At 42.6% G+C, this 26,808-nt stretch overlaps 1 protein-coding gene across 1 annotated transcript in view; it reads right to left on the bottom strand.

Moving 5' to 3' along the window:
* Positions 1 to 3,963: 3,963 nt before the first annotated feature.
* The window catches only part of LOC146174615 (uncharacterized), a 48,437-nt gene continuing 25,592 nt past the window's right edge, over positions 3,964 to 26,808 (bottom strand). The window contains exons 10-12 of the mRNA XM_084583780.1: positions 13,918 to 14,018; positions 11,141 to 11,354; positions 3,964 to 5,241 (exon numbers count right to left, since the gene is read on the bottom strand). Coding sequence (XP_084439906.1) covers positions 5,063 to 5,241; positions 11,141 to 11,354; positions 13,918 to 14,018 — 494 coding nt within the window. The 3' untranslated portion in view covers positions 3,964 to 5,062. The remainder of the gene's footprint in view (positions 5,242 to 11,140; positions 11,355 to 13,917; positions 14,019 to 26,808) is intronic.

Genomic DNA, 26,808 nt, shown 5'->3' with positions numbered 1-26,808 from the left:
TTAAGCCGGGAGAGTTTCTAATGCATGCATCCCGGCGCCAAGGATTCTCGCCGCCACGCGGTACCCAGCCGTTGAAACAAAAATCTCGGTGGTGGAGTGAGGTGGCGGCTGCACTACGCAAGTGAGCACGTGCATTGCGCGGATGCCGGATGCTCCCCTCATTTGCAGTTGACGCTAAGAAATCAGAGGTTGCCGGTGTTCATGCACGAACAACCTGGGGTCACAATAACAACCCACCTCCAGCCAATACCAGAAGTACATCGTTGCATTATTAATTACATTTCTGCACAGCACGACATTAATTCAGTTACCACATGCCGTTACTTGCTGACCTGCACGGCAGCACGTACAAAGGCAAGTTTCTTCGATGACTGTATTTGTTTATAGAAAGAAAACATGGTTAAGCATAAGGATTATTTACTACCGTATTTTCCGGTTCATAAGACTCACCTTTGTATAAGACATACCCCTCATATTTAGAGGCTTTCAATAAAAAAAATTGGTATATAAGACGCACCCTTGTATAAGACACACCTCAATTTATTCAGTTTTTGGATAATTGGAGAATTGGATAACCCTGCAGTGGCCACAGGATTGGAGGAGGTCAGTTTACATCCCCATTTCAAAGAAAGGCAGTGCCAAAGATTGTTCCAACTACCACATGATCGCGCTTATTTCGCATGCTAGCAAGGTGCTGTTGAAAATCCTCCAAGGAAAGCTGCAGCAGTATGTGGATCGGGAGCTTCCGGACGTGCAAGCTGGGTTTCGCAAGGGCAGAGGAACTAGAGACCAAATTGCCAACCTTCGCTGGATCATGGAAAAAGCAAGAGAGTTCCAGAAACCCATCTACTTCTGCTTTATTGATTATGCAAAAGCGTTTGACTGCGTAGATCACAGCAGATTGTGGCAAGCTCTCCAAGAAATGGGAGTTCCAATTCACCTCATCTGTCTCCTCAGGAACCTGTATGAAGGACAAGAGGCCACAGTCAGAACTAGGCATGGTCTTACTGATTGGTTTCCGATTGAGAAAGGAGTGAGGCAAGGCTGCATACTGTCGCCCTGCCTATTTAACCTATATGCAGAGTGCATCATGAGGAAGGCCGGTCTGGACGAGTCTTCAGCTGGAGTGAAGATTGCTGGAAAACGTATCAACAACCTTAGATATGCGGATGATACCACTTTAATGGCAGAAAGTGAAGTGGAACTCAAGAGACTTCTGATGCGCGTACAAGAAGAGAGTGAGAAGTTTGGGCTTAAACTGAACATTAAAAAGACAAAGATCATGGCGTCTTGCCCTATCAAGTCCTGGAGCATCAATGGACAAGAAGTGGAAGCTGTGACAGATTTTCTCTTCTTGGGCTCCAAGATTACCTCGGAAGGAGACTGCAGCCATGAAATTAGGAGACGCCCGCTTCTGGGAAAGAGAGCAATGGTTAGCCTTGACCGCCTAGTAAAGAGCAGAGACATTAGTCTGCCAACCAAGATCCGTATAACTCGTGCTATGGTCTTTCTAGTTGCGATGTATGGATGCGAGAGTTGGACTGTGAAAAAGGCTGACCACCGAAGAATTGATGCGTTTGAATTGTGGTGCTGACGAAGACTCTTGAGAGTTCCTTGGACTGCCAGAAGATCAAATCAGTCGATATTGTCGACCATAAACCCTGACTGCTCATTGGAGGGTCAAATTCTAAAGTTAAAGCTCAGCTACTTTGGTCATCTGATGAGAAGAGAGGAGTCGCTGGAGAAAGATTTGATGTTGGGAAAGGTTGAGGGTCGCCGGAGAAGGGGTAGGCAGCGAACGCGATGGTTTGATGGCATCCTCGAGGCACTGCAGATGAAGTTATGTGATGTTAGGAAGATAGTGAGAGACCGGAAAGCGTGGCGTGACATGGTCCATAGGGTCACAAAGAGTTGGACACGACTGAACGACTGAGCTGCAGCTGTGAACGATCAAAAAAGAGACAACACTTATTCTCGAAAAAACTCTCGCTCAGTGAGAGCAGGAACACTTTATTATTACTTGGTAATCATGGTAAGCGGTCGCAGATTTCTCGCGACAGCACTCTGGCGCCCTCTTTGCACTCATAATTACAGCACTGATCGAATTCTGCCAGTGAGATGGCTATGCAATTCGAGAACACTATAACGACTGCAGATATTGTAACCGAGGCGTCGCCAGCGTTACCATTTCACGATAAAGTTCGCCAATGAACATTGCGCAAAAAAAAAAAAACGCACGTAAGGACATAAGACGCACCATTGTATAGGACGCACTACCAAGGATTTTGTCAAAAAAATGCATGCAAAAAAAAATTACTGTATTTTTGGCGTATAAACGCCAAAAATACAGTAATTTTACAATGTGTGACTGTGTTGTGGTCCTTTATGCCACGAATATCACCAGTAGCAGTTTAACTGAATTTCTACAGCGAAGTGGAGAGTATGCTCAGAGAATCAGAGAAACAGCCACAGAGACCGTGCAAGTCTCGGCACTGAAAATGAATGCTGTGATGCAGCCGTACAGTTTTTTCCCCAATTATTTTGTCATGGCACATCTAACACTGCGTACCAATTTTAAACCATCAGTACATAAACTGCTGTGTAGTCCCCAAATCATTTAGTGTTAAATGTTCTCGTAATAGTATGTGTTCACATGTTTTATTTTTTGAAATTGTGTTAATCTGAAGTCACATAAACACAGATGTGGATAAAAATTTTTGGGATGTGCATTCACGAAAAAAACATATTTCCATATGGTCGGACAAGCAGGCTCTCAAGGGGGCACGCACCCTCCATTTACAGATATCAGCAAACTAGCGGGGTAATGCCCAAATAATTATATCTGAATCCGCAGGCCACAAATTTTTGTATGTTCTGGCTTCATACCAATTACATATGAACGTAGATCGGTTTAAAAAAAGAGTTCCAGCGTCCTCTAGAAATGATATCTTCTGGTTGGTGATTAATCTACAGAGAACCTAACTTAAAGGATTCCACGAACAATCCATTGACGGAATAGAATCTCTATTCTCCACGCTTGAGACTGACTGGTTTTCAAATGTGTGTCACAGTGCTTCAAAAGAACTGCCACAGTGGTGGAAACAAAAAAAAAAAAATAAAATAAAAAAAAATAAAATGCAACAGTTGCAACAAATGCACTCTCTTAATTTGATTTTGAGAGTGCAAAAATGAATTAATCTACAGAGAACCTAACTTAAAGGATTCCACGAACAATCCATTGACGGAATAGAATCGCTATTCTCCACGCTTGAGACTGACTGGTTTTCAAATGTGTGTCACAGTGCTTCAAAAGAACTGCCACAGTGGTGGAAACAAAAAAAAAAAAAAAATAAAATAAAAAAAAAATAAAATGCAACAGTTGCAACAAATGCACTCTCTTAATTTGATTTTGAGAGTGCAAAAATGAATTAATCTACAGAGAACCTAACTTAAAGGATTCCACGAACAATCCATTGACGGAATAGAATCGCTATTCTCCACGCTTGAGACTGACTGGTTTTCAAATGTGTGTCACAGTGCTTCAAAAGAACTGCCACAGTGGTGGAAACAAAAAAAAAAAAAAAAAAAAAAAAAAGAAAAAAAAATAAAATAAAATAAAAAAAAATGCAACAGTTGCAACAAATGCACTCTCTTAATTTGATTTTGAGAGTGCAAAAATGAATGCGTGATGCACCTGAACACTTCCAAGTTTTCCGTCAAAAATCACTTCACATTGTGAACATGGCTGGATTTAAAAAGCTAGAAGAAACACGTTCCTATTAACAAGGTTGCTTAAATCTGCTTTGGTGGAGAGCCATATCTCACTTGGGATAGCAAACTGGCTGGCGGAGGTGCTTGGCGGGTGCAGCCAGTCTACCAATGTGCCGTGGCTACCTTTGCGTCCACAAGCATCTCTGCTGAAAGCAATTAGACACATATATATTTTATTATAAAATGATGAATTTAAACAGTACACCGAGTAGATCCTTTATTTAGCGCCGACTGCTGCAGTTTCGGTGTGAAACAGGCTAGGCCTAGCGACGACCATAGCCCAGCACCGCAGTCCATCGCTCGACGCACTCAAGGACAGCACCATTGTGGAAAGCTCCTCACGTGATCAGGCACGCTCAGTCTTTGCGTGCAGCGTACTAGACTTCTTTTGCCGCCTTTCCCTTTAACACATAAAGGATTTTCAAGGATCACACAAAAATTTCGGAACTATCAAAATCATTGAAAACACTTCTATATTCAAGGATTTCCAAGAGCCTGCACGAGCCCTGCTGTTGAGATGAGATGAGGTGAAGCAGCGTGCTCTCGACTGTGTTGCCTCCGGTGCATTTCTCGAGCATTTGAACGTTTGTCCAAAGATACAGCACTCTTGATAATGCTCCGATGTTTGTGTCATACAGCATTCATAGTGGACGCGGTTTACATCATGATGCAAGCGCAGTCAAAAACGCAATTTGTGATTTGAAAACCACATAGGAACAGGTGCAAGCAGTCTTTGCAGCTTGCACTTACTGGTGTATTTAACGATGCGGCCTTCGCTGTGCACACATCCTATAATTCTCCATTTGCAGTTAAATGAGTATGGACACCTAATGTTTTTTATCTTCAAGTTTTATTCTCTATAATGACGAGTATGACGTTAGAGTGCACAAATCACCACGTACGTGACATTCCCCTGCGACCAATGAACGATTTATAATCAAATTTCTTTTCTCACCTGTTTCGATTTTAGTTTCAACAGCCGAGTGATGGCTATGAAGTCAAAGGCAAGTCTAGGTTATGTAAGGGATAAAAAAAAAAAAAAAAGCGATATAAATCGTTTTACTGTTACTTTAATACACAAAAATAAAGAGTCGGCAATTATATCGCTGTTCTTTTTCATGCCGCTCGTGACCTAGACAACTGTGATGTCACAGCCATCTCTTTGGCTGCTGAAATCAAAACTGAAACTGGTCAGAAAAACAAAAATTCAATAATTTTTTAGCACCCCTAGGTGAAACCCACGTGGTGATCCATACACAGAATTGTCGTATGCATCATAAACAATATTCCTTTAAGTATACTGCATGTCAGCACGGACGCTTAGTCTTCTGGCTGCACTATGCCGCGCCCTTTCCCGAGTGCGGGCTGTCTCAGCAAAAAATCTGCGAAGGTGTTGCCGTACAGCAGTCACTCTGTGGACCTTGGGTGCACCCGGTGCAGAATGAAGATCCACAAATTTTTCCAAGCAATCTGAAAAATGTGAGAAAGACTTTAATCAGCTTTAATTCGTGCAGCGGAAGGTATCGCCAAAAGCATTCTGAAGCTTGCATTTTTTTATTATGCTGTCTATCTTCGCTTGAGGCTCGGTACAAGGGAGGGTATACAATAGTATGCACAACAGGAAAAACATCTCATAACGGTAAGTTGAACGTCCTCGACACAAAACATCAGCGGAACGTTAAAATTTGTGCACATCCATCTGCTCGAAAATTTTAACAGGCACCGCATTCCAAGCCTCAATCACGTTGGGAAAGAAAGGGTAGTGAAAAGCATCAACACGTGTGTCTTGATTGGTATAGTGTGGTCTATTCACACCGTTCCCCCGGGTACCAAATATATCTATCTTTTGTTAACTTTCACTGCTCTTGAAGTACCTGAATTAAAAACTTTAACGTGGATTTTTTGCCTTGGAATTTCAAGTAACTCAAGTCCACATGAATTTAGTATTTCCGTTACTGAGTCCGTTATTCTATATCTAGACAAAATTAAAAACAACACGAGCGGCCATTATTTCAGTACGTTCCAGTTTATCTTTTAAAGCTTTTTGGTCTAGGTTCCAGACAACACAGTCGTACTCCAACGATGGGCGGATAGACGTTTTGCAAGCAATTTTTGTAAGCAAATTTTTTTTCTCAGAAAGTATTGAGCACACATTATTAATATGCTTATGCCAGTGTAGATAATGCGTAATTGTGACTTCCAAATACTTAAAAATATCAAGATTTTCTAGTGTATTTGTTCCGATCTTACAGAAAAATAACTGCACGTTCTTCATAATAGTAATATGCGAAGAAGTGGTTCTTGCATAATTAATTTCCATGTCTCATTTCTTGCACCAAAGATGCAAAGAATTAAGGACTGTTTATTCCGATCTAGTCAGCTTGTGCTATGCGAAAATAAATTAAGCCGTCATCTGCAAAAACCATCAATTCTACAGGAGGCTCAATAACCTCGTCAATGTCATCGAAATAAATGAGAAATAATGAAGCTAAAACCCACTCTTGAGGAACCGCAGAAAACACTTCTAGGGCCGATGAAGAAAGACAGTCACCCACGTGCACAACCAGCTTGTGACTGTTCAAGTCAGCTTCAATTTACTTCAGGACAGTTTTGCTGATTTTTGTTTGTGCAATTTGAAAAGCAATTTAGTGTACGGAACCTTGTTGAATGCTTTTGTGAAGTCTAGTGACATCAAGTTGTTCTTGTGCATCTATGGCTGAACTAAAATCATGTACTGTTTCTATGGAAGATGAAAATTTAATTTGGAGCAGCTTCATGTTTTGCAGCAGGACATCAGTGGTCAGAGAAGCAATGTATTCCCCTGAAATGCTCCTTGTGGCAATATTCTAATGTGAGGAATCCATAAAGATGGTCTTCATGAGCTTTTGAGTCAAATTTGGAAGCTTTGCGTGGAGCGTACAACTTCCAAATAATTTTTAAAAAGTGTCCATGGCAACTGCTCGCGACCGTTGGGGCAACACATCCCTGGCGAGCGATGCGGGCAAACCTCCCAAGTTACACAGGTGGAACGGGACGTGATAGGGCGCCATCACGACTTGCTTACTTCTTTTCTTCTCTCACATCGGCCTGGCTGAGACTGAGTTGAGGGGGAAGAGGAAAAGCATCATTTTCAATCGCCCATATCGTCAGTGCTAATAAAGGTAGTTTAAAAATTTCTGGGTTGCAGTGACGGTTGATGGGATGCTTATTGCTCATGTACATTTTCTAGTTTTCGTAAATAGCTTTTCACAGGCCCTGTCTGCTTGCATTTTCGCATTTCTCTTACTGCTGCCGATTATGTTCGCTTCTTTATGACCTTGCCATTTCTAATGCATTTTGTGCCTCATTTTCTGCTCCCTGGTGAGAGTCGTGCGAGACTGCTGTGCTGTTTCATGTCAACCTCGCCAAATGGCGCCACACATCTTTGTAACGGGAGATTCACTGTCATTGATTTGTAGTGAATTTTACATGCACAGATTTCAAAATTCTTCTGTTGGTTTTCACAACCTATCCTCAGGAGCAGCTGTTTGAAATTTTTCATTTTGACTTTTTTTTCCTTCTTACTGCCGCTGCTGTTGTTTCCCTCAGTGCCCTCCGGCGTCCTTACGCTAGGCAAAGAGAGTAACGAAATTGTTCTCATGAGGCCGGTGCAGTCAGCGCGCTCGGCTGGGAATTGTAGGGATGGTGGTTCAACTCCTGGTGGTGACGGTGCAAAGGACGTCTTCTGGTTACAGTTTCTGGTCACACACAGTATGAGGCAAGAAATGCTTTCTCATTAAAAATAGCACCATGCTGCCAGGAGATATTAATGGTGCAGGGTAGCTGTCATCTTGGCCAGGTCTGTATGCCTTTTTAAATGTAGCAAAATTTGCACCCCTTCCCCAATAGCAAATTTAATGGCATAAGCATTTAATGTCATTAATCAGTTGCTGGATGAGGACATTTAAAGACATTAAGTGTGAAAGACATTCACCATTATTCAAATGACTTTGGAAAACTGATTCCCAAACTAATGCAATCTTGAACCATATGTATACCCTGCACATCAGATATGAAGTGGAGAAAAGCAACACGAAAAATAATGTTTTCAAAGAGGAATATATCTCTAACGCAACACATAAGGGGGACCAGACAGGCACCTATCTAGTCCCCTTTATGTGTAGCGCTAGAAATATTCCTCTTTGAAAGCATGACCAACTAGCCCAGAAACAAACGCTGCTAAAATTCCTTTCTTCTACAATGGGCCCTGTTCAATATAGCAACTGTTTGGTCCCCCTTATGTGTTGTGCTATAAGTATTCCTCTTTGAAAGCATGAACCAATTAGCCCAGAAACAAACGTTGAAAAATGATGTGCACGCGAACAAAGCTATAAGTGCTATTACTTGGCTTTTGCTAAATAAACTGCACAATTTTGGAGTGAAACTATCTGCGCTGCAGGCTGTTGTGGGAAGAGCTACTATTACTTTCGGGCTCTTGGCCTCATCAGCAACGGTCCTGTCCTACTTGCAACTGTCAGTCATTTTTGGTTTGTGTTCCTTGCTGGCCAGCCCTCCACTTGCGTTCATCTCATAAGCATCGTAAAAACCCGTGTATAATAACAAGTGTAATTTTGGGACAGCAAGAACAAAAAAAAAATTCCATCAGCATATAATGCAAGCGAGGAAAAAAGAGAAGCTCATATCCGCTTCGGCAATCGCGAATGCCACATGATCCTCTAGCCGTTCTAAAACCAAACAGGCTGCTTCTAGCTTTAGCATGGCTACGATGGCGCACAAGCTGCTGGCCACCAGGTCTCTTCACACCTAGACGCCGGTTCGTGTCTAGCACGGCAAGCAGGTGCATGGCGCGGGCACCCAGGAAGTGTTCTAAGGTTTGGGGCTTTCACAATCGTCGTCTGGTATGTGTATCATCTGCCGCCAGTCCCTTGTTAGAAGCATCTTCCTCTTTTTTTTTTTTTTCAGTTCGCCTAAACGTGTTTGGTATCCCGAATTTCTCAAAAGAGCAACCGACGTGCTCCTTGGGAATGCTGGTGAAGTGTCCGTGACTCAGCTGTAGGGTCAGCCGTATGGTTTGGCTACATTTATAAAATCTTTGGACAATTTAGCACTTTGCTTGGATTTCAACGGAAAAAGTGCTGCAGCATGACCTGAATTATTATTTGACACATATAATAGAAAAGTTCTTATCTCGTTTAAAATCCAGTACAGTGAAAGCTTGTTAATTCAAACATTGATAATTCGAATTTTCTGATACTTTGAACTACACTGCTTGGTCTGGCCAAGCTCCATAGAGGTCAGTATACAAAATAGCCCATTAATTCATACGGCAGTCAGCTACGGATAATTCGAACTACGTGGCACCACGTCTGGGCGGCCTGGCACCCAACCCCCCCCCCAATAGTGTGGCATGGCTAAGAGGCTGCGCGCGTACAAAGCGGGAACAAGCATAAACCCAGGTAAATACATGGAACTATGGTAAAGCTTAACCCATGACTGGGGTGGTGGCCAGGGCGGTGGCTCTTTGCTGTCTGTTCTGCGTGTCCTCCGGGAGTTGCAACTCAATACTTGTTTATTCGACACCCGTTAATTCAGAAGTACGGACAAGTATGTCTGTCGGTGCGGCCCGAACAGACGCCCATATAAGGCTATGGCGTCTGACGGGCACTACGGGTTTCGCACCGGTTAGGCCGCGTCGTTATGACTGCATAGTACTGCAAGCGATAGTCAAAATAGCATTCCTCAAACCTCTACATGTTGTGCAATCGACCACGCACCTGTGACCATGCGCACAACGGCAACTGTGATGAAACACAAACGGCCTCATCTAGCACTACCTTAAAAGGCCGACTACGTTTCAGTTTTGTTTTTATGAGCTTCGCACTGCCCCCGTCGGCCTGCGGCAGCGGAGCTCACTGGCCGCGCACCAGCCAGCTAACCGATCGCAGTTGCGCAGCGTTTCGGATAGTAGAATTTTAAATGCTTCCATCGCGGTTCTTCCGCTGCTCCTAAAATGTGCACGCGTCTTGTGCCGTTCAGCGCGTCGGGCAGTGAAGCCTCAAACTTGATGGAGGCTGCTGTGGAGGGGCACTTCGCTACCACATCGCATTGCGAAGGGTGAGTCAAGGGGGCGCTGGCACTCTGCCAAGCCCCCCCCCTCGGTCGCTAGAGCTAACGCCAAAGATACATGCACCGTGAGGTTATCGCTGCGCAGTACATCTTGGCACGCTGCCAAGACATGAGCTTTGGGCTGCGATGGAGACAAACGGAGGGTCACGCTAACAACTAATTTTTTTTTTTTCATATTATCAGTGGCAAAAGTGAGGATTGAGTTCATTATGCGTTTATTTATAGACTTAATTTTTTTGAACTTGTCTAACCGAAGGCCGAAGCTGGGTTTATTACAGGTTTGTCGAGACCTTTCGACAATTCGAACATAGGATAATTCGAAATTTTTTCCAGACCCATGAAGTTCGAATTTACGAGCCTTTAATGTACAGTTTCAAACACCTTTCATGCATATATGTCTCCTAACTACATATAATAATCTTTTTTCGCTGCTTGTCACTGCCATTTGTGAATGACGTCAAGTTACTTTTCATTCAGGATAGAATGAGAGGAAGAAGATGGCTACACATATGAAAGAGCACTGGGCAAGGAGGCCAGACAAAGACATGACCCCTTGTCAGAACATTGGCTCGGCTTGTGAACTGAGGCTCTCGCTCGACCGCTGTTCAGTGCTCTATCATATAAAGATACTGTGTAAAGATACATATAAAGATAATAATCTTTTTTCGCTGCTTGTCACTGCCATTTGTGAATGACGTCAAGTTACTTTTCATTCAGGATAGAATGAGAGGAAGAAGATGGCGACACATATGAAAGAGCACTGGGCAAGGAGGCCAGACAAAGAAAAGACCCCTTGTCAGAACATTGGCTCGGCTTGCGAACTGAGGCTCTCCCTCGACCACTGTTCAGTGCTCTATCATATAAAGATACTGTGTAGCACCAATGACTTTAAATCTTCCATTGTGATAGGGGCGCTATCAGTTGCTATGTGACGGAAAATGAAAAGTGAAATTTTGCAAATTGATCAATTTTTTTCACAGTGAAAAATCCAGACAGCATTAGAAACACTTTTTCAGCTATTCTCTTTAGCATCACTTCAGCCTTATGAATGTCAATGTAGCCCACACGGTTTCTTTTTAAAGCTCAAAGAAAAGGTTTTTCTTGTCTCCGCTCCTTATTTAATGTCCCTAATGGAACCTTAAAGGAATCAATAAATAACGGCAATGGTGACAAAAAGCAAGAAACTGCACTCCTGCATCGTACATTCACAGATGTGTTTGGAATGAACAAGTTTGATACTTGCTTTCTACCGCCTCTACCTTCTCCGGAGTGGCCGCCCTTTTTGGACCTAGGGTCTGAAAGGAGCGGCACTTTTGCCCCGTAAGGCTGCGTTCAGCTGCCTGATCCAGGGTCCACAAGTGCCGTGCCACTTCCTGGACACACTTAGCGTCAGAAGAGAGGTGTGTGATGTAGGCCCACTTTCCAGCAGGGATCCATAATTGTGGTCCAATCAGCACCTGCGCCATCACAAATAAAACATTATCACTGAGGACTGCAAGCACAAGCTGAGAACAAAAAATTAGCAGAGGTTTAGCATAGTTAAACATGACATTCAGCGAGAGAGCTTCACAGCATGGTTATGCTTGGTGGAAGTCTTTCGTAGGTCGATTTAACTGATGTCAGTACGACGCACTAAGTGCAGCATCATCGCCACTGGTGTCCATGGCTGGCTCTGAGTCGAGGCGCGGTTGTTCCTTGTTCTTATACCCATTGATTGACGTCATGGCAGTTTCCATCGCGCAATGACATGACGTCATCCACATGGTTAATCATGTGATCCACCCTCTTCCCCTCTCTCCTCAGCTCCAAGTTCGAAAGGTCAATGGTCAGATAAAAGTCAATGTCATGACCTTGTGGTGCGACACCAATGTGGTCCACAAGGTTACACTGAAGGAATTAGCTGTAGTGCGATTTCTAGCTATACATGACCTCTAGCTTGATAAAGGTCAAATTTAGTGTCATTACACTAAAGGCATTAGCTGTAGTGCGACTTCTAGCTATGCATGACCTCTGGCTCGATAAAGGTCAAATTTAGTGTCACGCGCATACCGGCTTTAGCGTAGTGAACCTTTCGCTTAAAAAAGAAATGAGAATAAAAAGTGGGCCTGGACAGAACATGCAATACAGAGATAACCTAAGTTCACTGGAGTAATAGACCAGACTCTAAATTAAGGAAAATGCAGCCAAGAGACGATGCTGAGATTCTGTGAAATGATGAAGAGCATGTTGCATGTACTATGAAGATAGAGCCAGCCCTCACAGTACTTAGTATTGCACAGATATGTTGAACTGTGCCGTTCAAACTATGTCATCAATAGGTGCCATCCTAGGCACAGTGCGATGGGCGCTACGGGCATTACGAGAGGCCTTTGTTTTTCGGTGGACATAATATGACGTTAAAATTGGGTTGCAAACTTTCCTAGTTCAAGGACTGTAGGTAAAGCTCAACGCTCCTTCGTGCACTCTAGTTATGCTAGGCAAGGTAGAAGAATGGCCCCAGGTTATTCACAATGGAGCAGCCGGAGCAAGAAAATTTCAACTTCGAGTGGCTATCATATCTCCATGGCACTGCACCTCATGATAAAGCATAAGGCGATCGGCGTCTCATATATTCATTTACCAATGCACTCCTACTATCATCAGCAGTTCTCAGTTAAGACTCTTGCAACTAACAGGCTGCATGAAACTATGGAATCAAAAAAATACAGCAATCTGCTTACCTCACTTGTGGAGTAAGGTTCATGGACAGCTAGCATGGTCTGAAGAGTAGCACTCTATAAAGATGTAAGCTTTAAATCGTTTGCATTACTTACTACCTAAATAAAAAACCAGCTGCAATGATGGCTTAGCTGCTATGACATCTAGAATTTGAGCATGATGATGCAGGTCCTAGCTGCAAACGCCTCATTTTAATGGTACTGAGATTCAAAAAAATTGTGGAGGGCTTGAACCTAGTGATACGAGCAAAAGCCGTGTTGAGTACAGTTTGACAGTTGGACGCTCAAGCTTCGTTTTGAGAGTGGCCGCGATAGCCCCTGTAACACCACCTTTCTAATCCGCAATTTTTCATATATTTCTTTAAAGGTGGACATGGCTCTTAAAACTAATTTTCCTAATTTTTCTCTGAATCTGATAAAACCTGGTATTCTGATTCAGTTTCTTGCACCGATTAAAAATATGTAACTATTTTTCAAATTGGCCTGTTAGTCCAAAAGATAAATAAAATTAATTGTTCATAATTTGCAGGAACAACAAAAAAATAGCCGCACTATAAAAAATTTACATGGATACTTTGTTAGGTACTAGAAAGTGCAATGAATACAATGTTAAGAGCACTTTTCTGATATAACAAATATTAGCGATGTTATAGCAGTTCAAAGTTCACTGTTCCAAATATGGGTGCCCTCCTGTCAGATTTAGAGGAAAATTGAAAACTCTGAACAACTATAGCATCGCTAATATTTGTTATATCAAAAATGTGCTCCTAACACTGTATTCATTACGCTTTCTAGTACCCAGCAAAATGTCCATGTGAATATTTTGTGCGGTTATTTTTTTATTGTTCCCGTAAATTATGAACAATTTTATCACCTGTTGAAATAATTGGCCAATCGGAAAAATAGTTACATATTTGAAATCAGTGCAAGAAACTGAATCAGAATACCAGGTTTTATCAAATTTGGTCAAAAATTGTAAAGATAACTTAAAGAGCCATGTCTACCATTCAGTTAAGTTTTGGGGAAAGAAAGGATGGACACCACTTTTGGATGGACACCACGGAATGGTGCACACCTACACTTAATCAGGTCAAGGCCATGCTACCTTTTTGAAGGTCAAGTGGCTGGACAAGTTGACCTTGGCTGATACATGGCATAGTGAAGCTTTCGCTTCAAGAGCGGCTGCAGTGTGCACCAGTGGTGCACATCCCTCGACTACAGCATCTCTCACCGCCCCGTGCGGAGCCTTGACATGCATGCCGCACATAGCGGACTACCAAACAAAAACAATATCCTACATCACCTGGCCATCCACAACTTCAAACAGGTCTGTTTGCGTTTTGGAAACCTCCTTGCCTGCATCAAGACACCCATCAGCTGTCTTGCTTGGTCCAGGACTGTCCTCTGCAAAATTTTACGTACCGAGAAATAAATATGTTTGCGTGCAGACAAAAGTAAATATTACAAGCGTATGCAACAAGAATTTAAGCGTCAGAAGACTCTGGCCATCAAAGCGCAGTCCATATTCTTCTGCCTGCGACTGTACAGTCTTTGTCAGAAGTGTAGAGCCCAGGGGAGCTGCTTTTGAGCCACTTCCTGTGGCTTGTAATGCATTTCCACTGCACGGCTCAGAAGCGGACCCCTGGGCTCTATACTTTTGACAAAGCATGTACATGCTGTGCAAGCGGAATGCATTCACCAGCACTGCAATTGGAAAAAGAAAAACATGATTCACGAAAGTTCACATATTTATACTCCTGCTCCGTAGCTTCCTGCACTAACCACTTGGCCACGCCGATATTTACACATATTTATAGTATCAATCAAGAAGTTTATTTGTTTTGGTTCATCAAAAAAGGTGACCGCAGAAAAGGCTTTCTTTTGCAGCTTGATAAGCTCCAGCCGCCCGCTACAGTAAACACTTGCACAGCACAAACAGTTTTATACAAATTAGTAACAGGTTTGTAGAACAGCCAGCTAACAATGGCATTGTTAACAATGCAAGTATCAATAAACCAGCCACTAAAATCGTAAATTTAGCAACGTCTGCATTGAGAGTTAAAAATACACTTTAAAAACATTCTGGTACGGCATTGTAAGGATGTCTATGCGGTTTTCTTCCCAATAATTGAGTGCATTGATAATGTGTGCTTTAGTCATTGCTTTCCATACATTGCCCAAGAAAATGGAATAAGCCATGGCGATTGATAACAAAATGAGTATGTATTCGTTGCACTCTGTGGGTCAGCCAAAATCGGAAACGATTCAGATTTTCCTTGTTCGCGCTCTTATAGGCTCGTAACAGGTTGTAGATATGCATATCTTCCACTTTTAGAATAGCCTTGTATGCTCCAAAAATAAACTGTTTTCAATAATGTGGATTGCCCTCTTGTATCACAGCAAGTTTATGCACGTCTGATTTTGTAGCGTTTCCTCAAACTAGTGTGCAGTAGCGTGACTGTGAATTGAAAGGGCATTATTATAAAAGCTTTCTGGTAATAAGTGGTAGGGTGTGGTGGTTTTTGTTTAAAATAGAATCTTACTTTGTTTTTTCAACAGGTACCTAAAGGGACAGAACACTGGAATTTAGGTCTCAAATTGTTTTCTCCGCAATCGGTAGATTGATGTCTAAAATGTTAGAGTCCATAACGGTTTTGGTAGAAACACTGTAGAAAATTTTTACCGATAATTTTTCATCGATCATGCGCTCGTTTTTATGTAGTCCGATGCCAGAAACCGCGAGCAGCGACTGCGATGACGACTGGTGGTCGACAAAAAAGACCTACCGAAAACAAATATTTTTTTTTTGCTTAGAGTAACATCCTTTTCAGTTTCACACTCAAGGCTGTTACGGCACAATAACGCACGCCTTGTCAATGAAAGTTTTACTGGGTACTATCATTGCTTCATTCACAGAACTCCAAACACTGTGGTGCCATCTAGTGGCAAAGCCTGAAAGCATGCCTTTTGCGATGCGAAAGGAGGGGTGGTTTTTATTTAAGGACGCAGTGGAGAGAGCGCAAAATATAATGAATCACAACAAGCACTACTAGAAGAAGAAAAGCACTGTGTGCACTCGAAAAAATCAACGCTATTTTGCTGACATGTAGTCACGTGGGGTACTACACCAAAATTAATAGGGCTTATCCGTTAGATTAGCGCCTCAGTTGTTTTAATGTGATTTTCAATGGCAAATTGAAATTGTAAAGTCTCTTTTCTTCGATATTGTAGCGCTCGATCTGTACTATATGAGGCAAGGTCTTTTCATCTCCACCATAATCTCATGACATATTTTGGCTAGTGTTCTGTCCCTTTGTCCCAAGATATGTGCTCAGAAAAGAACACAGCAAGTGCTCTCGTGCAAGTTTCTAGCCTAAATGTATACGGACAAAAGGTGATGGTTAAAGGCGTTACAAGTAGGAGACCAGGTCTACGAAAAAAAAAAAAAATAATTTAGTTTTTGGTTCACTTAGTGTCAAGCTGTTTTTTCGTCACCATTCGTACAGAGATGGGCAAAATATACTGGCATCTGTTTCCATCGTTTCTAAATGTTTTCTTGCTGCAAGTGCTGTGCTATTTATCTGCATAAATAGAAAATGTGCAATATCTGTGAGCATGTACAATATCATTGACATAGAAGAGAAAAAGAATGGGTTCTAAAATGCTGCCCTGTGGGACTACTGATTGAATTTGCTTTAATTCAGATTTATTGTGGGCTATATCAACGCACTGTTTCCAACCATGCAGATAGGACTGAATTAGTTGCAATGGACACTCCAAAGGACACAGGTTCCGATCGGGGTCTGTTACCAGTTATATCAAGTAGATGCATTTGTACAGAAATACAAAAATGCACAACTGCAAGACAGACACTGTACAAAATTTCACCCGCTATATCGGAAGCAGCTTTTTTTTTTTTTTTTTTTAAGTTGTTTTCCTAGTGTGCTTGCTTTGTTTGAGCTGTGCATATGAGCACATCAAAGTAGTTCAGTAAAAGCTTTGGGGGAAAATAAAGGAATATCTTGGGCAAGAAAGACTATTATGACTAGATGTTAATCATTATCGAAAGGATGCTAGAGTAAGTCCCTTCTTTCAAGTCCCTGCATCGTCGTGTAGCTTGAAATATGATGAATTACCAGAATATTTCTCAATGCTTTTATCATACTTCAAAATGGGATACTGGCATAATTATAACTATCTTGACCGAACGATGAGGCCGCAGTAAAACGTGCCACTCCATCACCAAGTCCCACTGCTTTGTGTGGCGTGCACCTGTGGCCATGACAGGCAATGGCGTTGTCATTGGGTGACGCATCACCAAGGAACATCACCTTATGCGATTAGCGCTTTATAAGTATTTGGTATTTCTCAAGGATCAAATATATCTATAATCAAAGCTACACCACCAACAGCTCTCTGAATACAACAGCAATGCAATGAAATAAATAGGCCTGCAACTAGAGTTTGAGCTTTTCGATTTTTATTTCGTTGTAACTGCAGTCTGCTTCTAATGTTCATTACAGAACAGAATTTTTGTTGTAGATTGCCAAAAGAAGCCAGAGTACTTCTGATTAGGTAATCTGACCTTAATAATTGTAGATTGTAGAATGTGGCTGTTTTTATGATGCTTCTGAGTGACTTCAAATTGGTGGCAACTTGTTGCAGGCAAAAAAGTTTTCATTGTCCTCACATGCAATGCCAGAAGTCCTTAATCAAGTGCAGAACCTCGATAAGTTTTTTAAAAATATGCTGAAAAAAGAAAAGAATATTATCCGAACTGCGTGATTTCAAAAAAAACTTAACTGTTGAATGAGGTAAACAAGGCATTTAGAATTGAGGCTTGACCTGCATAAAATTGTAGATTAGCATATAGACCAAGTACAAAAAGCTCCTTTCCTAGAACTCGCAGAATTCAGTCTATTCGTGCTGTCCTAAGCATGGAAGAGATTTAGTAGTAAATCAGGTTTATAGAAGGCAATGACATGCGAGGATCACTTCCTTGGTTGCTTCCGGATGCTTTGGCCCCTTACACCAGTGCCATGTGAAGAAGCCATCACGATGGCTTACATTTGCCACGTTTCTGCTCGTGCTGCGTCCCTCAGACCTGGCCCACTCTTACGCAAGCGAATAGCTGTAGTTACCACATTATTCACCCCTATGCCCCTAAGGCATTGCAAAAGAAGCCACCGTGTTTCTCCTCATGAAGTCATGTTTCCTCGGGAGCGGGTGCCTCGTATGTTGGTTCGTTAGCTTTCTTTGATGCGTCGCCCCTTTGCACCTACACACAGCAGGAAAGCAACTCTGCAAGTGAGCGCCGCTGATAAGTCTTTCATGTCACAAGCACTGGCTGGCACGTGTCTGGTTGGTTGCAAAATGTATTATATGACCACAATTTGTCGAAATTTCAAACTTAATAACCAGGAAATCGTGTTATCCGGGAACATATTACCAGAAAAAAAAATAGTGCAACTCTATGGGAGATCTTGCCTGCCTGCGATTTTGAACGTATGAAATGGGAATTCGTATGAACTGGGAATGCCCACTGAGTTGATGGACATAAAACTCAACAGGGATCAGCAAGTGCCACATGGCAGTTTTCGATGACCTTTAAACTCGCTGAGCACTGACTCAACAGAGGTTCAGTATGGCCACTTTAAGGCAGCGGTACCATGACGGCCATCTTAGTAGTTCAAATTCTGCCATCAGGCTATGCCACTGATTCACAACTGAGAAAGTGCCTACCATTCTTGCCCCCAGTGGCCCTGAGTGACCCAACCTTGGCTTTGTAAAGAAGCTTTCTTTTGTTGGAGGGTGGGTTTTCAAAGCCCTATTCTTCTCCCTGCCGTGTGTAGGGAGAAGTGTTCACCTGCTCCTAGCTTGAGTACAGCGGATAGCTGGACTGCGGGGTGCTAACTTGCCTTACTATGGCCGAACTTGAGTGGCCGCGGTAGGGTGCCCCTACTGCGGCCATCTCTTTCCAAAATGCAGCTGGTGTTTCTGTGGACACGTTCCTAGAACTGCTAGGAGCTTACCTTAAGTCCACTGTTGCCAGCTATGAAAGATTACTATATGTCCAAAAGAGTGGAGTTTGTATTGGGTCAAGGGTGGCACCAGCCTTGAGTGATGTGTACCTTGCAGCTTGTGATAGAAGGATAAAGGAAGAATAAATGGATAAGTGTTTTGTTAAGATCGTGTGTTATGTTGACTTTTTGGTGCTGTGTGAGGGAAGTGACGCAGAAGACTTTAAAACATAGCACTGGGAATTTTTAAAAGATGTTGTCCTGATGTTATATTCACTTGGGAACTCCCAGAAGAAGGTGTTCTAAGGTTCCTGGACTTGCGGCTTGAATTCTTGGCTGGACATCTGTGTTGGAGTCATCAGCCCCGAGCGAAGAAACAATTCCTGCCATATACATCATATCATCCGAAGACAGTGAAGAGAGGCATAACGAAGGCTGCTTTGCTTTCAGCTCTTAAGAAATCATGCCATCACACTAGTAGGCAAAGTTTCTTAAAACAGTATGAGAGGCTTATAGACGCAGGATTTCCTGATGAATTCATATGCCAAATAGCTGAAAGCTTGTTGACATAGAATAAGAAACAAAGGATAGAGAATGGACATCTGCTGCCGAGGAAGAAGAGCTCTTTGGTGCCCTATATCCATGGCTTCACCCACAACATGATGAAGATTGGGAAGAAGTACGGCGTTCGTATAATTCCTACGGCTCCCAACGAAGCTAGAAGTATGCGTGCACGGGTAAATGGGAATGACAATCAATCGAGATGCAAAACAGCGCATCGAACAAGATACTCTGAGTGCATCCAAGGGATTGTTTGTCGCATCCCCTTGTCCTGTGGCAAGAATTATATCGGGCAGATCGGAAGATGCATAAATGATAGGATTAAAAAACATGCCTCTACGATATTGAAAAAGTCCGGGACTAACCTTGCGATATACTGCAAGGACTGCACTCTTTGTGAAAAAGGAATGTCTTCAACAGAACTTAGTAAAGTAGCAGTGTTGAGAAAGAATAAGGACAGATTAACCAGAGAGATTTTGGAAGCTTGGGAGATAACTTTAGCTGGTGAAGACTGCGTTAGCATGCCTTCTGTTCTCCTGCCAAAGAAAGAGAAAGACTTTTTAGATCATTAGGAGGACCGTCAAAGAAGAAGTGGTGTGTGTCCTTAGAAGTGGAGAAGGAAGAGGATGTTGGTGTTAGTTTTAATCAGTTGTCAGTGCAGCATTGTCCTTGTTTATGTGTATGTGTGCATTGTGCGTCGTCGCCTACTCTGCTGCGTGGTGCATCATAATTGTGCTCCGCCGTGCCCCTTGCCGCTCGAATTGGTGAGGGCGACAGTAGGAGCACAATTGCCTATTATAGGTGGTGGTAGTGGTAGTTATTTATTGCATAATCAAACAAAAGGAAGGAGATGGAAGGAAGGCTGCTGGCAGCGGCAACTGCTATCTAAAATCTGAAGCACCCAAGCTGCAATCGGCAGGAAATCAAAGGGATAGGGAATGATAGCGAGGGGAAGTGCAGAGGGGAGCGATAGCAAGAAAGAACAGGGGGAGCTTTGTACATTATTTACAAAATACACACACACACAAAAAAAAAAGAAAACGAGTTCGCGTCACTCGCGAAGGTTCCGAGCCTATTATAGTGCGCTGGGGCGAAAAGTGCGCTTGGCCCAAGGCAACCCGGCCTTTCGCAGTACTGCAAACATTTTGCGAGAAGTAATATACACCTGTGGTGGTTCGAAATTGACGCCTGTATTGTGTCTTTCTTTTCATACCCATCTTTTGCGCTATTATCACTCTTGAATTTATAGCAATTCTAGTAGGAGTCGCAATATTATTGCGAGCTCTCTGGCGCAGAACTAGTACTTGTATCAAACGTTATTACATATATAATATAATTGTAATAAATTCCTTTTCAATCAACAGTCATCATTGTCGTCTTTTTTTAAAATTCGGGCTTTTCCAACTAGATGCCCTGCTCGATCAAGGACGTGGTGTTAGAAGCCCACGAAACAACTGGTTCTTAGCACAAGGAGGCATATCCACTCAAAAAAGGAAACACAAAGGGATGAAGGGGTGAGAATGTTCCTGCAGCAACACCGAAGTGAAGTTTCGAAGACTGTAAGTTGTTCAGTTTCCTGCATGAGATCCCAGTGGCGCTGCTTTGGTTAGCAACCAAATGTGGTAGTTATGGCAGCCAAATATGGGAAACAGGTCTACTCTCTGCCAAAGGCTGTAGGAAAAAAGAGACACCACCATGATATGTTGTCTCGTCTTTCCCCTCATTCTTTCACAAATTTTCTGCTCAGCCACGCTCCCATCTAATAGCAGTTCAGCGTCAGCTCCCCCATAGAGCAGGTGTGGTAAATGTGAAAAACACTAGCGGCAAATTGTCATAATGTTTTTTTTGTATGTATGTTATTGTGTTATTGCATTTCGGGGATGTGGGCACGAGGATGAATATTTGTGCCTTTCTGTGAAACTGGAAAGCTTTACCCATGCTACTCGACATAGAGCCAAGGCCGGGATTCCCAAGAGGGTAGGTCTAGCTAGCAAACGGAAAGCTGCCGAGTGCTGAAAGTGCACAAAATAGTGCAACTTTCAGCGTACTGCCTCAATTATCGCTAAATGAATGACAATGAATAATGATTATCGAACTTCCACCTGGTAGGTACAGGGCCCGTATTCCGAATCTGCGTCATTATCTAAAGTGTCGCTACCTCGCGTAACCTCGAGTCATCTGATTGGTGAAAACGCCGGAACATGATGTTGCCACATCATCCGGTTCTGTAGTGACAACGCCCGGTCCCAGCATTTCGACCAATTAGATGGCTTGAGGTCACATGAGATAGCTACATTTCGATAACACAAACTCGCAATGCGGGCCCAGGTCACCGTACAGGAGCAGAAGCATTACAAGATACTATTCATAGACAATAACATGCTGTCAACGCCAGAAGCCGACAGTGACAAAATACACTTTCAGAAATGAGAACACAATTGATGCACAAAGAGTGTTGCGGTAGGTGAAGGAATTTGAATGGCAATAGCGACCTCGTTTTTGGCATCGTGAAAAAAAAACAGTCAAAGGCATGGCACTAGCAGGACACATCTGTCACCTGACATGGCTGAGCACTGATTCTTCGATATTAGAAAGTTGTGAGGAGATTCAGTGCACACTGGCAAAGAAGACATGAGTGTTTCAAAACATTCTACACTGTGCCCGAAAAAATCGCAAAAAAAAAAAAATCTAACGTTCGCTACAGAACGTAATGTAACGTTGGGAAAGGGACAATTTCGAGTGACATTCGGTAACTACAACTGGTGAAAGAGTCGCATACTGTAGTAATTTACAAACATGGGATCTAACTGCAGGGCTTGAAACGCACAGCACAATGCCAAGAACCAAAGCAAAAGTATCGTTTATCGTCCTGAGAATTTTCGTTCATTACCTTCAGCTTTGTTGCGACTGAAGGAAGAAGGAAAAGAAAATGCACAGGCCTACTTCTGGCTCTGTACCTGAGCCACCTCCGCTGCCTCATGCGGACAGAAAAGAAAATGTAGAGAAGAAAGAAAAAGAAGAGGGAAAGAAAGACGCGCGCCGCAACAGCCGTTGTCCACCACCGAAATAGTAACGGGTGCAATGACGGCCTACAACAGATAAAAATATGCTGGCAGGCTAGCCCCTCGCCACAAGCGGCAGTAACCTACCAGTTCCAGCCCCGTAGGACCAGAAGCAACCATCTCCCCACCTCATTAGCTTCAGAGCGAGCAATCTCGATTTGAAAAAAGAAAAAAAAAAAATACCACTTTCCGGCTTTTCTGCAACTGCAAAACATGTTCGTATTAAGCTACATTTCCCCCACACACACACACACACACATATATATATGTCACATACATTTGCAGGGTTTTGTGCTAAGTGGCAAAACTCGTGAGTAAAAGCTACTAAATGAGGGTCACACAGCGGAAGTCAAAATAGAGCGGACGCGGTCTGTGCGTTTCTTTTCGGGACAGAACTGAGATGCTTGCACTCCTCGTACTGTATATAAAAAAATGTGTAAAGTACAAATGCTTTTTTGAATGCACGAGTCTACCTGTCGAAACGTTGGTTTCGCTTTCGAACCGAGGCTTCCCCCTCTACTCTTGTTCAGTGCTCTTTCAAACGACGGAAAAGGATTTTCTGCCAGAAACCAGCAAACCGTGCACAACAAAAACAAGCAAGAACACTCAGAGGCGTGCCTGCGTTAGGTGATGGGCTTAGCGCTTTTGACTGCCTCTTGGACAGAGTTGAAAAAAGAGTAAGCCGACGGGTTATTTGTGAGTATATAATGCACCGAAACAAGCAAGAAATCGCATACAAGCACAGAGAACCCGATGCGAATGAGCTGGTCATCAAGTTCGCTGGGCTGCCTTTGCCGGATATGAGAACTTGATGTAGGCTATCGGCGACCACAGTGCTATACATGTACAAGGTGTGCGGTTCGGTAAGGTTGAATTATGTAAAACTTTCCTTCAAACTGAAAAAAAAAAAGAAAAAAAGAAAAAAAGGAAACTTACATGTGCATACATCAGCTTTATCTCAACCTGCCACAAGTGGTAGCTTTCTGAGGGAGCAGTCACGTGACGTACAAAGGCAGATCAGCTCGTAATTATCAGACGTTTGTCTCCTCACAAAAACAATAACATTTTTCAGAGCACGAATTGACATATTTGTAGGCACAAATGCAGCTAGACATGTCTGCTTGATGATTTATGTTTGGAGAGGGTTTTAGCATAAAAGAAACTACATGAAAAGCACACAGGACAAGCACTGTGTTCCTAGTAACGTCTTTTTTTCATCTGTGTTACCAACTGGCTCAAACTGCCATCTCGTCCTGAGGGCCAAAAATGGGCTATGTACGCTCGTTTGGATGCAGCTGGCAAATGGTTACGTCCAAAGGATATCGGAGAGACTTACTGTGTAGTGTATATAGTCAAGGAAACGTCGTTCGTAAAAAGCTCTTGAAGCAAAATTCGCCATTTTCACCTGGAATAATCAGCAAGGATGGGAGCCGAAAAGTCCTCGAGCATGCGCATGACATAACTGGGACCCAAAAATCTTGCAACCGCAGTCCGAGAAGCTGTATTCACTACGTACTTTGCTGTGCAGTTATCTTGCACACTACAGCTATATTGCTATATTGTTACATCTACCACACACACAAATAAAAAATACAGCCGATTTGCACTGTTAATCAAATGCGAAGTATGTGCGCAGCACTCCTTATCCCTGCTATACTTTTCATGCATTTTACACTTCGTTATGAGGTTCATGTGTGGTTTAGTTGCAATATCATAATTAGTAGAGTGACATTCCCGCTGTCTTTGTAACCGTTGTACTTCAGTCCGCCGAACCTGCGCCAAAGTGCTAGACGGCCAGGCGTCATCCATTGCGACGCGAAGAAAGCGCAGCATCCTCGGCTTTCCTTGCATTGTCTTCAGAAATGAGCGAAAACAGGCACAACGTACCCCTTTACAATGAACTGCTCTGCGGCCGAAAGGTCTGGGGTGGTCAAGTTGTGCTCACAAGATTACTCACGCGTCTCTGCACAGGCTAGGAGAGACCAGCCCTGCACTCAGCTGCTACTGCTTGAAATGCGAGGGAGCCTCAGTGAGGAGAGATGACTGGCTTCAATAGTTTGAAGGAGTGTAGTCACGTGCGTCTCTACTGACAACTGAATGAACTTGCGCAGTATTTTGCTGCTTTTACCTAGATGGCGCTAGAAGTAAAAAACCTTTGATGAGCGATTACAGGTGCAAATACTAATTATCAGCATGGTTTGTGCTAATACAATATTAAAAGGAAATCAACTTAAACAGGGCTCACGTTGCTGAGTATGGTGGCTGTCTCGAATGAATGTCATGTCGAAAAAATAGATTAAATTTGAAGGCTCAGTATAATCGTGCTAACTGTATAAAGTGCAATTTACGTGCTTTTTGCACAAGAACTACTATTCTAGTTTTACCATGCATAATTCCTAAGCTGTATAATGAGCAGTTTTTCTGGTCAAGCTATGCGGTGAGGCAGTATTACGGAAATGTTCGAATTGGAAAGGCAATAAAAAACAAACCAGCACATAAATTTCAATGAAACTTCACACACTACACTAGTATAATGTGTGCCCGAAGTGGTAAAAATATTGCTGCTGTGCACCTTGACAAAGAGCAGATATTCGTGCCGAAAATAGCCAAATTTCGCTATGTATAAAGGGCTGCCGATAAAATACTGATTAAATGAAAACAGCTATATGCCGTATTAAGCACAAGATAAATACCCATTCTATATGTAGGCCAAAGGAAACTGTCCTACATCCACTAGTTTCTTCTGAAAAGTTATCCGAAGTAGGGTATATCAACAACGCTACCGAATTTGTCATCTGCAATACCACCTTTTGTGCAGTTGATAATTCTGGAGCATTAAAGCAGCATGCATCATTTTAAACAGCGCATATTATGCTTACAAATGATGGCTACATTGTGATGTTCGAAAAAAAAAAAAAATGCGCAGAATGCTCGCACAAACATAGCCTAAAATGGAACATCCGCGCTGCCGGAGTTGGAGCACCGCCTTTATCTCGGTGGCCACTGAAAATAGCATTAGACTCATTATACCTAGGAGGGGAAAAAAGAAAAAACCAACAACAACAACAAGATATATAGAAACTTGCAATAGAGATCCTTCTGTGGCATGTTACAGCGTTTCTCCAATGTTCACACCCGAGTGCATTCTGCTACAGCTGAGACAAAGAAAAGCTCCCACGACATAGAGCTCTATGTCGCTCGAACGCTGCAATGACAGTAGTTATGAATGCGGCAGATGTTCACCAAGCAGCTTCGTTGGCAGGAGTGAATGCTACTACAATTTAGTGCATATTGATGCCTATCGTCACTGCCTGTGGGTTGTGCTCAACTGTGAAGCATTCCACTACTGTTTTCCGAACAAGCTTTATTGAAAGTACTAGTTAGCCCAGTATTCACCTCTTTCTATCCTGCTTTATTTCACATTTTTACACAACATTGTCCCCAGTAATATCAGTTGAATTACATGCTCATTACTCAACGATCACCGAGATTTGCCATATGGGAGCAAAGCACCAGTGGTCCCCGAAAATTTCAATGGCAACTAACCTAATGAGATTAAGACTGCCCACTTGAAAAAGGTCAGATGGTTGTCAGCAGAAGGAGCTGCTCTATCAAGATCAAGTTTAATAAGGTAATGAAACCCCTTGATCTGCATCCAGAGTTTGTGCAAAGGTAGTGCTACAATTATTTAAAACACAACTTCACTACTTAAAAGGCCCCTGAAGTAGCACTTGCTGTATTATTGTAATGCAAGAAATCCATAGGAATGAGCTTTGTGAGTATTTGAGTCCAATTTAAAAGCTTTGCATGGAACGGATAATTTACAAAATTTTTTAAACACCACTTCTGGCAACCACTTGCGAACCAGTTAGAATGACATCTCCCCATGCACCTTCTTACCGTTGGCGTCAACTGCACTTTCTTGGTTCACAGACTCATTTGACGCTCCCAAGTGACGCATGCGGGACGGTGCGTGGAGAGGAGATGTCACTTGTTTTCTTCACTTTCTCTTGTGCGCAGAAGTGCGTTAAGTTGAGGAGGAGCATCACTTTTGATTACCGATACGTTCAGTGTTAGTGAACCTAGCGTAAACATTCTTGCACTGCGGAGAGGAGTGATAGAATATCGATTGTTCTTGCCAGTTTTATAGTTTTAGTAAACAGCTTTTCATGGACTTTTTAAATTAATGATGCCGTTGTCACTGTAATCCAGACTTGTGTTTTTATCTCATCTGCAAACAATTGTAAGCTACGGCATACATCCTAAGAACTGATTTTTTTCAGTTACAGCCAAATTTCACAACAAGAATTTCGCACCTGTTTGTTCCTCCATTCCCCCTGAAACTGAAAACTCTATTTAAAAATAATACAAAGTTATTACGTAATTTGCCCAAGCTAAGAATACTATTAGGATTACTGGTTTGGTTCGGTTTATGAGATTTAATGGCCCAGAACAACTCCGGCTATGAGGGACATTGCAGTGGAGTGCTCCGGAAATTATGACCACCCCTATGGTTCTTCAGCGTGTACCAACATCATACAGAACATAAAA

The sequence above is a fragment of the Amblyomma maculatum genome, chromosome 11 (assembly GCF_055883805.1).
Source record: "Amblyomma maculatum isolate TAMU_Amacu chromosome 11, ASM5588380v1, whole genome shotgun sequence".
NCBI lineage: Eukaryota > Metazoa > Arthropoda > Arachnida > Ixodida > Ixodidae > Amblyomma > Amblyomma maculatum.
Note: the sequence above shows the minus strand (reverse complement) of the source record. Positions and strands in the feature narration are given on the sequence as shown.